The sequence below is a fragment of the Capsicum annuum genome, chromosome 10 (genome assembly GCF_002878395.1).
Source record: "Capsicum annuum cultivar UCD-10X-F1 chromosome 10, UCD10Xv1.1, whole genome shotgun sequence".
NCBI classification, from domain to species: Eukaryota; Viridiplantae; Streptophyta; class Magnoliopsida; order Solanales; family Solanaceae; genus Capsicum; species Capsicum annuum.
In genome coordinates this window covers 67,188,845-67,207,289 of record NC_061120.1, presented here as the reverse complement: position 1 = coordinate 67,207,289, position 18,445 = coordinate 67,188,845, and the positions used below count along the sequence as shown (strand labels likewise).

The 18,445-nt window shown below is 35.6% G+C and overlaps 1 protein-coding gene across 6 annotated transcripts; it reads left to right on the top strand.

The window, feature by feature from the left end:
* The first annotated feature begins 1,470 nt into the window (after positions 1-1,470).
* LOC107845794 (phosphatidylinositol/phosphatidylcholine transfer protein SFH13) lies at positions 1,471-12,569 on the top strand. 6 transcript variants are annotated; one of them, XM_047397955.1, is made up of 10 exons: positions 1,473-1,926; positions 2,426-2,489; positions 3,256-3,305; positions 4,481-4,556; positions 5,648-5,812; positions 6,030-6,079; positions 6,163-6,262; positions 6,558-6,680; positions 8,269-8,374; positions 12,003-12,569. In XM_047397955.1, the coding sequence occupies exons 4-8, from the start codon at positions 4,500-4,502 to the stop codon at positions 6,645-6,647; spliced, it is 462 nt and encodes a 153-aa protein (XP_047253911.1). In that variant the 5' UTR covers positions 1,473-1,926; positions 2,426-2,489; positions 3,256-3,305; positions 4,481-4,499; the 3' UTR covers positions 6,648-6,680; positions 8,269-8,374; positions 12,003-12,569. The 6 variants fall into 6 exon arrangements, with proteins under 6 accessions (XP_016545762.2, XP_047253911.1, XP_047253913.1 ...); XM_047397957.1 differs by lacking the exon at positions 2,426-2,489 and having other exon boundaries at positions 8,322-8,374; positions 12,006-12,569; XM_047397954.1 differs by lacking the exon at positions 2,426-2,489 and having other exon boundaries at positions 1,474-1,926; positions 8,322-8,374.
* Positions 12,570-18,445: the final 5,876 nt, after the last annotated feature.

Here is an 18,445-nt window from a genome sequence, read left to right as displayed (position 1 = left end):
TACAAAAATTACTGAAAAACTTGTAATAAAATTGTGTAACAGTCACGGAATTCAAAAATCTGAGATCGTATATGAATCTTATCAGTTCTAAAAAATGATTTGATCAAAATTCATTTTTTAAAATTCAAAGTTATCTGTGTTGTTATGTAATGTGAAAATTGAGATACAATTGTTATGCGTTAAATTTGAATTTTAGCCGATGATAACTAATATTCGAATAAAATATTGTTTTCGTTGGAATCCATTTTGCAGTTTTGTATATACGAATTAGTTGTTGTATATAGTACGTATTTGATATTTAATTTTATTTTTACTGCTTTTTTGTGTTCTGAAGATTGACAATGGAAAACATACCTGTTCTTGTTAAACACTCTTGTAGATGGACATATAAACAACATTATGAAGATTACATATGTTTCCAGCTATTTGTATTTATAATATACATATGCAGTATATTTATGTGTTCACTGGCAGTTTCATATGTTTCCAGTTGTATGTATTTATAATATACATATGCAGTACGTTTATGTGTTCACTGACAGTTTCATATGTTTCCAGTTGTATGTATTTATAATATACATATGCAGTATTTTATGTGTAAAAATCATGTATTCTTATATGTAATTTTTCAATATGCAGGACATATATTTTCATTGGCATATGATGTACTAGATTCTGAAAATGTTGCATCTTGGACTTGGTTCTTTAAGAATCTGAAGGAAGCATATGGTGAAAGAAACATATGTGCGTGATTTTCGATCGTATTGCAAGTATCATAGAAGTTGTTGCTAATTTGTACAATAATGTACCACATTATGTATGTATGTGGCGTTTATTGGGTAATGTGAAAAAAAATTTAGAAAGTCACATGATGCATTGTTCGTGGTAAATCAGGAAGAGATATGTTCGAAAATAAAAATAAAAATTGTTGTAGTTCATGTGGATTTAAAGGTCACAATATGTGTTCATGTAGGAAATACAACAAATGATAAGTTGGATGATGTTTTTTAATCAAAATACAATTACTGAATTTTTTCATTAAGAATTATGTCATTCTAAATTTTGAACTTGTTAATTTGTTATAGTTCAAATGTTGCAATTATTTTACAGAGTTTGATTAATTTAATTTATATATATATATATATATAGAGAGAGAGAGAGAGACGTATTTCAAAAAATATATATTTGCATTAGACGTAAATACAAGTGCAAACTGGAATGAACATATGTATTAATCATAAATATGTATTTTTCAAAATTACAAATGCATATCAGGAAAAATATACTTTCAGACTTGTAAAAAGTAAGTATATGTTATTAAAAATACATATGTACACTGGAATGAACATGTGTATTATTCATAAATACATATGACTCATAAATTTATATGAACTTCTGCATAAAAAAGGTATATCAGACTCACTCTCATATGCTTGAAGTACCGACTACACAACTTAATAAAATCTCAACTTACGAGGCAAAGTAGATAGATGACTACTGTTGGCAGGAAATTGAGATCGAGGGAAAGTGTGGCCACAAAAATATTATGGAAAAATTAAATTGTGGAAGAAGCTATTTGAGAAATGGAAGATTATATGAGGGTCAAGGATGCTCACTTGTTTCAGTTTTGTTTTAAAATTCGGGGACCGAATTTCTTAAAGTGGGGAGAATTTAATACCCCATTAGAAAGGGCTTAAGAGTTTAAAAAAAACGGATAAGTTAAAATTAAAAAGGGGAATAAAATGGGCTCAAGCCTATTTGCACGTGAGAAAATAAAGAAAAAGGGATTAGGGAATTGGGAATTCACGCCATAGCAATATAAAGGAAAAAAAAACTCTTCTCCAAGATTGAAGCAACACAGTTGATTGGAAAACAAAGTAACTTTAGAGGCATCGTTTACTCCATCTCAACGCCCTAAATCACAAGGTAAATATATTTTCTTGCTTCTATCTCAATTAGTATCATATAGACATGGTATTTAATGAGTTTTGAGTTTAAATTGAGAACTTGAAGAGTTCGACAAAACAAATTAGAGAAAAATAGATTAAGAAGAGGAAAAGGAATCAAGCTTTGGTCTAAATAGAGAGTGATATAGTGTATCTGAAAATTTTACTAAACAGACCCCTTTACTTACTTGATTATTGATGAATATGGATTGAATTCTGAAATTTTGATAAAGTAGGGATTTTTAACCGTCATGGTACCACTAGCTATGAATTTTGTTGGCAACCAACTATTAATAGTGTCCTATTGCTCTGAAGTGGCAAGACTGATAAGAGAAGTATGGTGATATAATTACAAGTAACCTAACAGAGGTTACTTTGGAATAGAACCAAGGGGAAACCAAGGGGAAATTTGATCAGAAGAACCTAAATTTGCTTGGTAGTTCATGAACGTGATACAAGACTCGTGTTTGTGATTATAGATTTGACAAAAGGAAGTCATACAAATTGTTTGAGGTGACAAGTTTGGTATTCGACAAGTATACTGTGAGTAGTAATCTTACCATAATTTGTGTTTGTTAATTGCATATTTTATACATGATTTTGATGAAACAATGAGTTACGAAATGCTTTGAAAATGCATGTGGGGCAAGTCCTTTACTTAATATGATATTGAAATTGTTATTTGAGATATGATATTATTACTGTGAATATTCTTCACTTACATGAGAGATGTATTTTGACATGTGTTTTTTTTCAAGTTTACATGTAACATGATTTGATATGAACTTTAAATGATATGTACGATTCTGAAAAATGCTTTCATATGAATATCCTATTGTTTACAAAGAATTTATAAATGGGAGTGGACCTTGATTTGAATCCCGTAGCTAATGGCGGGATCGTTAGACCTGGTGCACCTTGTATTTATTGATGACTATTACAGTTCTCGCTAATGGGAAGGTAGAACTAGCATACTGTTACTGATATGATATTTGACTCCTTTATGGGTGGTCCACTGTTATGGGCTATTCTTGATGAAGAAGAATGCCACACTAATTACATGATTCATTCTTGGAAACCTCCCAAATATGTAATATTTTATATGATACGATGCTTTTTGAGTTTATTACTGAACTATTTGTTCACTTGGCTTACATGAAACAATGATATTGTTTATCGTTACTGTTTTTTGAAAGAGCATTATTTCATGATGTTTTATGATTTGTTCCCATTAAAACGATTATGGTCAAGTGTTATTACTCACTGAGCTAGCGTCTCACCCCTCGCTATTATTTTTTTGAGAACGCAGGTGACGGCGAGGATTACGTTAGCTAGAGAGTTCGAGGTAGCATTTTCCTGGTGAGCCCCACATTTGTTCGCGTGGGCAAGAGTTTATTTATTTGTTATGTTTTGTTTCTTGAAAACTCTTAGAGTCGCTCCATATGTCTTTTGAGTTTTGAGTATTCTTTCATTATTTTGGACTTGTGGAGTATTGAATTTCCTCTCATCTTTTGGAGATGGATTTTATGTTGTTATTGGATGATATTGGTGACTTGTTGATGGTTTGTGATGGATTATGTTGGTGTGATTGATGTGTTGGTAGTGGTGCTGTTGATTTGAGACAGGAAATCTTTTTGATAGGCCCCAAAACAGAGGAAATTTTGCCCGATTTTCTGTAGAATTCTGACGAGGCTGGCTTTGGAGTCCTAAACTCCTGTGTCAGCCCTGTCGATGTGGGCCAGAGTTCAAACTGAGTGTAGGCAAATCCCGGTAAGGCGGGGCAAACCTCAGTCCTGAGTGTAGACAAATCCCATTTAGTGGGGCAAACCTCAGCGAGGATGCTGAGTCCATAAGGGGGGTGTATGTAGCACCCCAATTTAGGAAGGAGTCCCACATCGGCAAGACACAGAAGGGATGCTGGGTATATAAGTAAGCAAGCCTTACTCCCTAGTGACGTGTTTTAAAGCAATGCGGGCCTGGACCTAGAGCGGATAATATCACTAGTGGGTTGAGTAGTTCAGGGGTATCTTGGACCCTTCGTGGGTCGGGATGCCCGTCGCGGCCAGGGCCTCGGGTCGGGTCATGACAGTATGACATGGGTTATTGATCTTCTTCATGGGCATCGCATGCGTATGTATGACACTACACGTTTCTATACTGAGATAGTGTCGGCTAATCAACATGATAAAATAAAACAACTTGTTACCAACCAACCAACGAACGTCACATGTTTTTAGTTGAGGAGTTTGTAGCTATATTTCTTACTATTATTGCACGTAACGATAGTCAACGATCGGCAAGGGAATGTTTTCAACATTTTCCTGAGATAATTAATCGGCATATTAGAAGAGTCGCTGAAGCAATTAGTCAACTGGTACCAATAATTATATGTCCAAAAAATATATCGAGCATACATCCAATGATTCGACAGAGTAGCCATTTTTGGCCTTACTTTAAGGTAAAATTTAAAGCTTTTTTTTGAAGGAGTTATCATGTTTGTTTAGCTTTAACAGTTTAATGATCACGTTTGCTAGGATTGTGTTGGTGCAATTGATGGGACATATGTACAAGTGGAGGTGCAAAAGGATAAGCAACAAACATGTCATAACCGTAAGAGATTCACTTCACAAAATGTCTTATGTGCATATGATTTTGATATTCAGTTCACCTTTATTATAGCTAATTGGGAAGTTACTGCACATGACAGTAGAGTACTTGTGAAGGCGATTGTTGACCCCGAGACAATTTTCTTTTCTACCACACGATATATGTTATGGTAGATAAATCTTACATTGTTATGATAGATAAATATTATCTTCAATATAACTTGAAGTACATTGATTTTATTTAATTTGTTATGATAGATAAATATTACGTTGTTGAGGCTAGTTTGTGGAACACGAAAGGGTTTTTAGCTCCATAGAAAGGAATATGGTATCATTTGCAGGACTATAAGGGGAGTGAAAGAGACCCTAAAAATGGAAAAAAGTTGTTCAATTATAGACATTCATCTCTACACAATGTGATTGAGAGAACATTTAGAGCATGGAATTGTAGATTTAGAATATTACGACAAGGAATGAATAATTATGATATAGTAACACAAGTTAGGATTTTAATTGCTTGTGCCGTCTTGCACAACTTTTTGCGGGAACATCAAAGCAGTGATATAATATTTACAGATTTTGAAGATGATGATATAGTTGTGGATGAACCTAGTGAACAACTGACTGGGATAACCAATGTTGCTTCGTCTTCTCGCGCAGCTGATCGAGAAATGCATTTTCGATGAGAAAAAATTATTCACACAATGTGGGTGGATTATATTAGAGAGTAACTTAAACAGTGTTGGATGAATTTTCTCATGAAGTTCCTTAACTATTACTCCCATTTCGCAGGAATAACATAGTTGTTTCTAACTTTGTAATGCTTGCAAATTTGGAGTATTAGATCATGTGGAAATTGGATGTTGAATTTGTAAATGGTATTTGTGGTACTTATTTGAGTTGATCTTGTTTTAAGGTTGGATTCATCAATAGTATTTGGAAAAAATATAAATGTTGCCTTTTGTTGCTTTCTTTCGCTGTTGCTGATCCTTTTCCTAAAAGTGATCGGAAAGAATCAAATCTTTTGCTTATGGAAAGATAATATGACTCACATTTTTCGTTTAGTTTATTCTTGTACTTCGTTTCCTCTTTTAGGAAACAACTGATGAACTTATTGATGGTCGGAATGCATCACACATTACTCCGACAGCCTTAGATAGGTGGGAAGGCAGGCTAGAAGATGTTTTTAGTGGACAGCCATTTGACATGCTCAATGCTGCTTTGTCCGATACAGTTTCCAAAATTCCAGCTGATATTCAGGTTAGTCATCCAAGTAGTTATTCAGTTTCTGTTTTTAGTAATTTATGACGTCTCTATATAGACATTACAGCGGATGTTCATTGTAACTGCTGTCCCTGGCTTCCAAAGGATAACTATTGGCAAAATACAAGTGGAGAAAAGCAGAAGCTTCTTTTCTTTTCTTATTTAGTCCGACTTCAACTGACTGAATATCTGTGTTCTCATCTGCACTTTGCAGGTTCTGGAACCTAAATCTCTAAGTAAACTGCTTGAAGCAATTGATCCTAGGTTTTTCTCTCTCCATGTTGTTTATGTACACCTACCAATTTGACGAAAAACATTAATTTCTATATCTGATTTTTTACGTCCAGTCAGTTACCTGACTGTCTGGGTGGTTCTTGTACCTGTTCTACCGAGGGTCTCTGCCTCAGGTCTAATAAAGGTCCATGGAGTGATCCTCAAATAATGAAGGTAGATTTGTTGTAGTTTTCACTATTTTCTTCCTTTCATGTCCCTTCTCGTTATAGTTTAAGAAATTCTTCTTAATATGAGGTGACCAATAGTTTTCTACTCTAGTTTTAGCTTTTGCGTAACTTAGAGGCAAAACTTATGAAGCAAATCACTAGAATATGTAGAGATCAAAGGAGAATTGATTCGTATAAACTTTTACATTCTTAATGTTTTTTCGTTGTGTTTATACCTCTTCCTATATGCACTTCTTCCAGATATACGATACAATTATTTGACTTAGATCTTGCTCGTACAGGTTAGAGCATCAAATTCTACCCCTTACACATTGATGTCAATGAGCATGTATCATTGCTTTGCCAAAAGCCTGCAGAATATAATTCGATGAATTTTTCCACTAATGGAAGACAAAATTATGAAGGTATTTGTCTTTATTGTTTATCCATATCACCAGAAGAATGTATTCTTCAATGGTTACCACCTGAACCTATTTTTAATGCTGTGATATTATTTAGGGAAGGCTGAAGACATACTCAACTGTAACTTCATTATGATTTGAGCTCCATTTGGATTGTCTAAACTTTTTCATGTATTTGAAACTTATAACTTGATAATTTTATATATAAACTTGATCGTGGAAAAAGATCTCAAATCCCTTATTTTTATCTGTATAATTATTACTCAAAGAATTTAAAATGACATCAAAATTAGGAGAGTTGAATTTATTGAAAATTCTGACAAAATGCTTAGATGTGCTTGCAAATTACTCCCTCTGTTTAAAAAAGAATCCCTCTGTTTAAAAAAGAATGACCTACTTTTCTTTTTTGTCCGTTTCAAAAAGAATGACCCCTTTTCTTTTTTAGCAACTTTTTTAAGACCATAAGATTGAAGGGCATTTTGATACATTTGACATATCTTTAATTTAACACAGATTCAAAAGTCTTCTTTATTTTCTTAAACTTCGTGTCAAGTCAAACTAGGTCATTCTTTTTTAAACGGAGGGAGTAATAAATGTCCAAATCAATTGAGTGAGGTTATTGCTAGTGGAATATCCGACTATCACCCAATTCATGTCCTTTTGACATTTGATCACCTAAGGGAAGTTAGGTTAACATTTGCAAGTGGCTCAATCATTGAGATGCAGCTTGCCAAACTTCTGCTAGCCAACTCTCCCATGCTAGTATGAATGCTCTTTAAGTTGTGTGCGGCTAGAGGGATATGCAACAGTCAAAAAACTCACAGCTAAGCTAACAACATTTCAGCGTGCGTCACCTAAAGTTGAAGTAGTCTTCATCGAAAACTAGTACATCATTACTATCCTGTTTATTGATCTCCAGGAGTCTTTAATAGGACCATGATGTTTGGCTCAAATATTTTGCAAGTTAAAGTGAATAGCTAGAAAGTACTCTGAACATCAGTTTTGGGAACATTTGAATCTGGTTAGATGTTTTTACTTTTATGTAGCATAATTTGTTAGTACAATTTGAAGTTTTCTTGGACCCACTTCTGTCTTCTCCAGCTGATACCCTATGTGGTTAATATTTATTGTTGGCTTCTTGTGAGTTATTTTTCTACTTGGTCATATCCGTATGCCTGACACACTTAAAACCTCCTCTCGATTTGAATGACCTTATTTTTGTTGTAAAAAATAGTTTAGTGATTTTTGTGATGCTCTGATAAAGTGTTCCCTACCAGAGACGACTCCATCCGAGACCTCTAGTTAAGGATGGAGGAATACTTCAACATAATTAAGTGAAGTATACTTAGCAATCTAAATATGAAATTATTTTGTAGTATGTAGTGAAACTTATTGTTGGATGTCATCCATATTGTGGGAATAAAGCAGGTCAATAGCAGTGATGCCTTGTAAATTGCCCCTTACTGAACACCATCACAACTTTAAATATTTGCTGAAGATTGGGATGCTCAACAAACTTCTATATTCTGATCTGACCGTGTATTGTGATGATGTTAATGAACGATTTTCATTTTGTTATATAAAAAAATAGATGCCCTGAGGCTTGAACCAATTGATCTATGGCTAATGGTGCACGTGTTGCAGTTATCTTGTATTTGTGTGATCGGAGTTTGTCAGTTTGATCATTTCCGATTAAGGTCAGTTTTCTCTGTTCATTTAGTTTTCTTTTAACTTTTGTTCATTTTTTTACATGGCTTCAAGTACATGTTTTCTTATGTTTGGATTCAATATTCGAGTTAGATATCAAGTAAATGGTTTGGCGTGTTTCTTTGCTCAACTGTTGTTTAACACCTCGTTATCCATCTTGTAGTATTAAGAAATTAAGGATTTTTTTAGGTGTTGGAATTCATTTAAATCTAACCAGGGCCAGCAGCAGTTCATGTCAATTCCTTTTGTTTATAGTTCACATGTTGCCTACGATGTTTTGGGTGCTATGCAGATGTTTTATATAAAATCATGGTGATTTGATATATACATTAGCCGAACATTGCTATGCAGCTCCATTTTAGTTTTCAACAAGGTATTCAAAGTCATTTATATGAGTTTTTGGTCATTCCTCAACTATACCCAAAACTCTTAACGACATTCTTATACTACCACAGTGAACAAATTTCCCAGCAGTTGCTAGCGTCATCCTACTAATGGCTAGAATGGATATAGCTTTTGTTGTCCGGACATCCTACTAATGGCTAGAATGGATATAGCTTTTGTTGTCCGGGACATTAACTCAGTTCTTTCATGAAGGGATAACCATGTATTTTTTATCAAGTACCACGGCTTTGGGGATGTGCATGGTGGTTTTGGTTTTGGGGAGAGAAATGAAGAGGGGGCGACCCTATTGGAGTTTGCGAGGGCGTTTGGGCTGGTGGTGGTGAACTCGGGCTTCCCGAAGAAGGACGAGCACCTGATCACTTTTCGGAGCGCGATAGCCAGGACCCAGATTGACTTTTTGTTGCTTAGGAAAGGGGATAGGGCGTTGTGTAAAGACTGTAAAGTCATCCCGAGTGAGAATCTTTCGACCCAACATAGGCTCTTGGTTATGGATTTGGGTATAAAGAAGAATAGAAAGAGGAGGAGTGAGGAGTGTAGACCGAGAATTAAGTGGGGCGGTTTGACGCCAGTGAATGCGTGGGAGATAGGGGAGAGGTTGGCGGGAATGGGGGTGTGGGAGTGTAGGGGGGATGTGGATAATATGTGGGACAGGGCGGCAACGTGCATCAGGGAGAATGCAAGGGAGGTGTTGGGTGTTTCTAGGGGCCGGGCCGGACATCATCGGGGAGATTGGTGGTGGAATGAAGAGGTGGGGAAGAAAGTGGAGACCAAGAAAGAGGCGTATGCTAAGTTGGTGGAAAGTAAGGACGAAGAAGAGAAGCGGGTAAACAGGAAAGAGTACAAGCTAGCGAGGAAGGAGGCGAAGTCAGCGGTCACGGCAGCTAAGACGGCCGCTTTTGAGAGCTTGTATGCAGGGTTACAGAGGAAAGGAGGGGAGAAAAAGTTGTTCCGACTCGCTAAGGCTAGGGAGAGGAAGGGTCGTGACCTCGATCAGGTGAGGTGCATTAAGGGGGAGGACGGTAGAGTGTTGGTGGAGGACGGCCACATAAAGAAGAGATGGCAGTCGTACTTTCATAGGCTCTTGAATGACGAGGGGGACAGAGCTATTGTGTTAGGGGAACTGGAGCACTCAGGGGAGTGTCGGGATTTTAGCTATTGTAGACGTTTTAAGGTAGACGAGGTTAGACAGGCAGTCCGCAGGATGCGAAGGGGTAGGGCGACGGGGCCGGATGAGATACCGGTGGAGTTTTGGAAGTTCGTTGGAGAGGCTGGTGTAAGGTGGTTGACTGCATTGTTCAATGAAATTTTCAGGACGGCAAAGATGCCCGAGGCGTGGAGGTGGAGTACCATGATCCCCCTCTATAAGAATAAGGGGGACATTCAGTGTTGCAATAACTATAGGGGGATTAAGTTACTGAGTCACTCTATGAAGATCTGGGAGAGAGTGGTCGAGGTGAGGCTGAGACGGATAGTGCCTATCTCGGAAAACCAGTTCGGATTTATGCCCGGCCGCTCGACGACGGAGGCAATCCACCTGGTACGGAGGTTGGTGGAGCAGTATAGGGAGAGGAAGAAGGATCTGCACATGGTGTTCATCGACCTGGAAAAGGCGTACGACAAAGTCCCCAGGGAAGTACTTTGGAGATGCCTGGAGGTGAGTGGAGTACCGCAGGCATATATCAGAGTAATTAAGGATATGTATGAGGGAGCGAAAACCCAGGTGAGGACGGCGGGAGGAGACTCAGAGCATTTCACTGTCCTGACAGGATTGCACCAGGGATCTACTCTTAGTCCCTTTTTGTTTGCGTTAGTAATGGATGTGTTGACGCGGCGTATCCAAGGGGAGGTGCCGTGGTGTATGCTTTTTGCAGACGATGTAGTCCTGATAGATGAGACTCGAGGGGGTGTGAATGACAAATTAGAGTTGTGGAGGCAAACTCTGGAGTCTAAAGGGTTCAGGGTGAGCAGAACCAAGACAGAGTATGTGGAATGTAAGTTTAATGACGTGAGGCGGGAGAATGAGGTAGTAGTGAGGCTAGAAGCACAGGAGGTAGGGAAGAGGGATAAGTTCAAGTATCTCGGGTCCGTGATCCAGAGTAACGGTGAGATTGACGAGGATGTCTCGCACCGTATTGGGGCGGGATGGATGAAGTGGAAACTCGCATCGGGGGTGCTGTGTGATAAGAAGGTGCCGCCCAAGCTTAAAGGCAAATTCTATAGGGTGGTAGTCCGTCCGGCCTTGCTGTATGGAGCGGAGTGTTGGCCAGTTAAGAACTCCCACATCCAAAGAATGAAGGTGGCAGAAATGCGGATGTTGCGCTGGATGTGTGGACTGACCCGAGGGGATAGAGTTCGGAATGAGACTATCCGGGAGAAGGTTGGTGTGACTTCAGTGGAGTGTAAGATGCGGGAAGCACGATTGAGATGGTTCGGACACGTGAAGAGGAGGGGCACGGATGCCCCGGTCCGTAGGTGTGAGAGGCTAGCGTTGGATGGTTTTAGACGGGGTAGGGGTAGACCGAAGAAGTACTGGGGTGAGGTGATTAGGCGGGACATGGAACAGTTACAGCTCACCGAGGACATGACCCTAGATAGGAAGGTATGGAAGATGCGAATTACGGCAGAGGATTAGGGCCAGTTCGGGTCGCTAGTGTAGGGAATAAATTGGTGGGGGTGTATTCCTGTTATGATTCCGTATTCAATGTTCCGTGTTCCGTGTTCCATGTTTATTACGAATATGTGTGCTTTCCTCTGCTGTATATTCCTGCATTCCTGCTTTACTCTGTTTTATATTCCTTATGGGTGCCGTATCTATGTTATGTCATCTGCTTCTGTGCTGTACTATGTGTTTGTGTGATATCTCGTGACTTGAGCCGGGGGTCTTTCGGAAACAGCCTTTCTACTTCATCAGAGGTAGAGGTATGGACTGCGTACATCTTACCCCCCCCAGACCCCACTAAGTGGGAATACACTGGGTTTGTTGTTGTTGTACCACGATTTCATATTTAGATGGAATGTTGGATCTATAGATCTATCACAACTTAATTGACATTGCCTCTTATCTTTTTTGTAGAGGATTATCTGATTAATTGTCTATGTCAAGTATAAGCTCTCGTTTTTGTTTCCAGAATCAAGTGTTTATTAAAAGTTGAAAGGATATTGCCATTTGTCTTTTTATGTTACTGAGAGACTCAAATGATCTTTTTGTTGCAGCAGTGGAAATTGTTATGCTGAATATGAGATGGTTGAGATCCCAAATAAAATAAATGCGAGTGTGTTTTGACTGCCAACAGTGTTGCGCGAGGGTAGTACGTGTCAGAGCTTCTGCAATTTTGAGTACTTCTAATCCTTTTACATAGAATTTACAAAAATGTCTCTCCCAAGAAGTTCATTTGCAGAAAGCTGCTGGATTTGGTCCACAATGGTATGAACCTCTAGCTGTTAAAGATTCCACAGCACTATGAAGGCGTCTCTCACTGGTTGGAGGTAGCAGGTACCTGGTGAAATTAATTAAGGTGTGCACGGGCTGACCGACACTACGATGCTTATCGAGCCAAATTGCCTATTGATGATGGAATTGTCTTTCTTTCTAAAGTGAAAGCGATGCTACAAAATGTGAAGTCACAAACTTGTTATTTGGTTATTTGGTTAGCTATTGTATACTTATTTGGTTAGCTGGTCTTACAAAAGGGATAACATCATAACAAAAATTATTTGGATCCTTCTTGTCATTGAAATTTGATTAGCTGTTATTTTTACAGAGAATAACTATTATTCATAGACTTTTCGTCTCTAAATTGAGTATTATAGTTCCAGTACCATATATCAAGTGCTCCATCACTCTATGATAGCTTTAAAGGCTTTAAGCTAACTTTAAGAATCACATTTGGTTGTATGTTAGTAGGTAAATTAGTTAGTTGAGTGATTTTGATAGTTTTTAGAAGTCGGGGCATAAAATTATACTTAAAAAAGATTTTTTAAAAGTCTAAAAATATCTTTTCAAAAGACATGGCCAAACACAACTCCAACTTCAGGAAATTGCATGTCATAGGTCCAAATATGGGTGACTTTAGATATTTGACCTCAATAAGAAATGTCTTTAAAAAATAACTTTTTTACTTTTTAAGTATAGTACAAGTATTATTTTGTTCCTCTATATTTCAAATATATTTTTTAAACTTTTCATACTTATTTGTCTCTCAAATTTTATTTTTTATTATTTGTACTTTTTATTTTTTCCTTTAATTTTATTATTCTATTTTTTAAATTTTTTTCACTTTTTTATTTTTTCCTTTAATTTTATTATTCTATTTTTTATTGTTTTCACTTTTTATTTTTTCTTTAATTTTATTTTCATGTTTTAATCCATTTATCTCAACCTTTGTTTTTTTCTTTTTTCTCAAGCATTATCTATTTCTTTTTTTTTCTTTTTTTAATTCTTTGTCTTTAACCTTTATTTTTCTTTTATTTTTGGTTTTTATCAGTTCTCTTTTTTTCCCTCATTTTTCTCAAGCTTTATTTTTATTTTTTCATCTCATTTTCTTTCTCAATTTTTTAGTTCTTCGCTTTTTTCTTAATCTTTATTTTTTTCTTGCCTTTCTCTCTCTCTCTCTCTCTCTCTCTCTCTCTCTTTTTTTTTTTTTTTTTTCTTTTTTTTTTTTTTCTGTTCTCTTTTTTTCCCTTATTTTTTTCAAAATTTATTTTTATTTTTTCTCATTTTTATTTTTCTCAATTTTTTAATTTTTCGCTTTTTCTTGATCTTTATCTTTTTTTCTTTCCTTGTTTTCTCAATCTTTTTTATTTCTCAATTTTGTTTGATCGCTTTTTTTTTTCTCAACTTCTATTATATTTTGCTAATAAATAAAAAATTGAATAATCCGCAAATGCATCTTCTTTTTTTGACATCAAAGCAAATTTAAGGGCATGAATTATTGTTACGAAATTCTTTGAAAATTCTTGAGATAAGTCGTGTCTCTGAGGCGAGAGTTGTAGAATATCTCATAAATAAAGGCATAATGTGGTAGTGTCAACTCTTGCCTATGGGACATAGTTTATTATTTAAAGTCCTTGAGCTAACTCATGCCTTTAAAACAAGAGTTGTAGAACATTCCATAAATGAAGACATAATGTGGTAGTGTCAACACTCGCCCGTGGGAAATATTTTGTAGTTTGAAAGTCTTTCAGCTAATGTAGCCTCTAAGGCAAGAGTTGCAGAACATCTCATAAATGAAGACATAACGTGGTAGTGTCAACTCTTACCCCTGGGGCATAATTTGTAGTTTGAAAGTCCTTGAGCTAAGTCTTGCCTCTAAGGCAATTGTTGTAGAACATCTCATAAATGAAAACATAACGTGGTAAAGTCAACTCTTGCCCGTGGGGAATAATTTGTAGTTTGAAAGTCCTTGAGCTAATTAAGTCTTGCCTCTAAGACAAGAGTTGTAGAACATCTCATAGATGAAAATATAACGTGGTAGTGTCAACTCTTGCCCGTGAGGCATAATTTTTAGTTTGAAAGTCCTTGAGCTAAGTCTTGCCTCTAAGGCAATAGTTGTAGAACATCTCATAAATGAAGACATAACGCGGTAGTGTCAACTCTTACCCCTGGGGCATAATTTGTAGTTTGAAAGTCCTTGAGCTAAGTCTTGCCTCTAAGGCAATAGTTGCAGAACATCTCATAAATGAAAACATAACATGGTAAAGTCAACTCTTGTCCGTGGGGAATAATTTGTAGTTTGAAAGTCCTTGAGCTAATTAAGTCTTGCCTCTAAGACAAGAGTTGTAGAACATCTCATAAATGAAAATATAACGTGGTAGTGTCAACTCTTGCCCGTGAGGCATAATTTGTAGTTTGAAAGTCCTTGAGCTAAGTCTTGCCTCTAAGGCAATAGTTGTAGCACATCTCATAAATGAAAATATAACGTGGCAGAATCAACTCTTACCCATGGGGCATAATTTGCAGTTTGAAAGTCTTTGAGCTAATTAAGTCTTAAATATAACGTGGCAGAATCAACTCTTACCCATGGGGCATAATTTGCAGTTTGAAAGTCTTTGAGCTAATTAAGTCTTACCTCTAAGGCAAGAGTTGTAGAACATCTCATAAATGAAAATATAACGTGGTAGAGTTAACTTTTGCCCATGGGGCATAATTTGTCGTTTGAAAGTCCTTGAGTTAAGTCTTGCCTCTAAGGCAAGAGTTGTAGAACATCTCATAAATGAAAACATAATGTGGTAGAGTCAACTCTTGCCCGTGGGGCATAACTTGTTGTTTGAAAGTTCTTGAGCTAAGTTCTGCCTCTAAGGCAATAGTTGTAGAATATCTCATAGATGAAAATATAACGTGGTAGAGTCAAATCTTGCCCGTGGGGCATAATTTGTTGTTTGAAAGTCCTTGAGCTAAGTCTTGCCTCTAAGGCAATAGTTGAAGAACATCTCATAAATCAAAATACAATGTGGTAGTGTCGACTCTTGCCCAAGAAACATAACTTGTTGTTTGAAAGTCCTTGAGCTAAGTCTTTCCTCTAAGGCAATAGTTGTAGAACATCTCACAAATGAAAACATAACGTGGTAGAGTCAACTTTTGCCCATGGGGTATAATTTGTTGGTTGAAAGTTCCTGAGCTAAGTCTTTTCTCTAAGGTAAGAATTATAAAACATCTCATAAATCAAAATATAATGTGGTAGTATCGACTTTTGACCATGAAACATAACTTGTTGTCCAAAAATCATAAGTCTTGCCTCTACAATGTAGTAGTGTCAACTCTTGCCCATGAAACGTAGCTTGTTGTTCGAAAGTCGTAAGTCTTGCCTTTATAATATGATAGTGTCAACTCTTGCTCATGAGATGTAATTTGAATGGAAGAAATCTAAGAAAAGAGCAAAAATAATAAAAATTGCGGAAAAAGAAGAAAATGAGGAAAAATATTTAAAAAACAAAAATCAAAGAAAATGTAGAAGTTGAGAAAAATAAAGGTTGATAAAAATAAAAAAAATAAAGGTCGAGAAAAATTTAAAAAGAAAAAAATCAACGAAAAATTTTAAAAGTATTTTTGTAATAAAAGTAGACGTTGAAAGGTGTAAAGCAAAAAAAGTAAGGGTTGAGAAAAAGTTAAAAGAACAAAAAAGAGGAAATAAAAAATAAAAAAAATATAAAAGAAAAAAGAAAAAAAAGAAGTTGAGAGGAAAAAAGGGAAAAAAGTAAGGGCTGAGAAAATTAAAAATAAAAAATAAAAATCAAAGTAAAATTAAAAAGAGGAAAAAAATAAAAGTTGAAAAAAATAAATATGGAGTTGTTATCCATTATAAGGATCATTTATGTAATTTACTCTATTGATCAAGGGCAATTTTGTTCAAAAGAATATCAGTTAGTAGGTAAAAGCTATTTTAAAAAAACTTTTTTATTTGAAACTAAAATTTGAATGTCACCTCAATTTGAGTCTATTTTTGAGATTCACCCTATATTTTTTTGTTACGGATGACTACTAAAGGTTCACTTGGACCCTACTTCTGAAAAGTAAAGATGAAACTTTTCTAGTGCTTGCTACTTTTGCCAAGCAAATACCGGTTAAGATTGGAAATAAATAGTAAGCATCTGAACTTATCATGAAACAAAAATTGAAAACGCTAGTTTTGACGAATTTTATGCTGAGCTTGGTATAGGTCATGACTTTTCTTCCCTAAGGACGCCATAATAAAATGGTGTCATGAAAAGGAAAAATAGGACACTTGATATTTATAGGACAGTGCTAATAGCTAGTAGAGTCTGCAAAAGTTTTTGGGCAGAAACTATGAATACAACATGTTAAAATGACAAATAAATGCCTAATCAAATTCCATTGGAGAAAACTTCTTACGAATTACTGAATAGAAATAAGACCATGATGTCTTATCTACAATTTTCTGGATGTAAGTGCATTGTCTTGATCAATGGCGAGAAAACATTAGAAAATTTGGTCCTAAAAGTGATGAAGGAGTATTTCTTGGTTATTCCTCACAAAGCAAATTAAAGCTTATAGAATCTATAATAAAAGAACCTAATTTGTTGTAGAGAGTCACTACTTAAAAAAAGCGGAAAACCGACCACAAGTGGTCGAGTTTTCCCATTTTTCGACGACAAAACTGACCAAAATTTTTGATCCGAAAAGTAGCGGTAGCTTTTTAAAAATCGACCACGAGTGGTCGGTTTTTTTAAAAATATATATATTCATTTTTAAAATTTATTATTATTTTATTTAAATGAAAAAAGTAATTTTAGGGAAAAATAAACCGACCACAAGTGGTCGGTTTTTTACAAAAAAAAAAAATTAGAAAAACCGACCACTTGTGGTCGGTTTTATACAAAAAATAAAATTACATAGAAAAATCGACCACTTTGAAAACCCAAATTCTGCATGCAACCACAACAATAATATACAGCAGTAACCAAAATGAAAATACAACCAAAAAAAAAAACAAATGGAAATTTTCAAAAGTGTACAACACATACAAAATATCCAACAAAAGTGAGTACGAAAATACTACAACAATAGTTTCAACAATTCACCCCCTAAACAAAAATTCACTTTTAAAGTCACCAATACTTAAGCTTTATCAACTAACAAAGGCACTAACGAAACTAATTCACTATTAAAGTCACTGGCACTTAAGTATTTCAACAAATAAAGTCACCAACAACATCACTTTCTAAACAAAAGTTCACTATTAAAGTCACTGACACTTAAGTATTTTCAACAAATAAAGTAACCAACAACATCACCTTCTAAACAAAAGTTCACTTTCAAAGTCACCAAAACTTAAGCATTTTCAACTAATAAAGTCACCGACCACATCACCTCCTAAACCCTAATTCACTATTAAAGTCACCAAAACTTAAGCATTTTCAACAAATAAAGTCACCAACAACATCACCTTCTAAACACTAATTCACTATTAAAGTCACCGGCACTTAAGCATTTTCAACAAATAAAGTAACCAACAACATCACCTTCTAAACAAAAGTTTACTTTTAAAGTCACCGGCACTTAAGCATTTTCAACAAATAAAGTAACCAACAAAATCACCTCCTAAACACCAGTTCACTATTAAAGTCACCGGCACTTAAGCATTTTCAACAAATAAAGTCACCAACAACATCACCTCGTAAACACTAGTTCACTATTAAAGTTACCAAAACTTAAGCTTTTTCAACCAACAAAGGCACCAACGAAACTAATTCACTATTAAAGTCACCAAAACTTAAGCATTTTCAACAATTCTAGTCACCAACAACATCATCTTTTAAACACTAATTCAATATTAAAGTCACCGGTACATAAGCATTTTCAACAAACAAAGTAACCAATAACATCACCTTCTAAATAAAAGTTCACTTTTAAAGTCACCGGCACTTAAGTATTTTCAACAAATAAAGTCACCAACAAAATCACCTCCTAAACACTAGTTCACTATTAAAGTCACCAAAACTTAAGCATTTTCAACAAGTAAGACTACTATCCCTACATTTTCAACAAATAGAACATCATTCTTCTTCCTCTCAATACAAAATCTCAAGAATCCAAGAAAACTGCTTCAAGAATCTAGCCTATCCTCCTTCTTCCAGTCACTAGTTTTTCATGGGTAAACTTCCTCCTCAATGATTTTCTTAATCTATGTATTATATGT

Coding starts and splice junctions, on each gene's coding strand:
- LOC107845794 (XM_016690276.2), top strand. CDS start 4,500: ATGGGACATATGTACAAGTGGAGGTGCAAAAGGATAAGCAACAAACAT. Junction 5,813..6,029: donor AAATTCCAGCTGATATTCAG/GTTAGTCATCCA, acceptor TGCACTTTGCAG/GTTCTGGAACCTAAATCTCT. Junction 6,080..6,162: donor CTTGAAGCAATTGATCCTAG/GTTTTTCTCTCT, acceptor TTTTACGTCCAG/TCAGTTACCTGACTGTCTGG.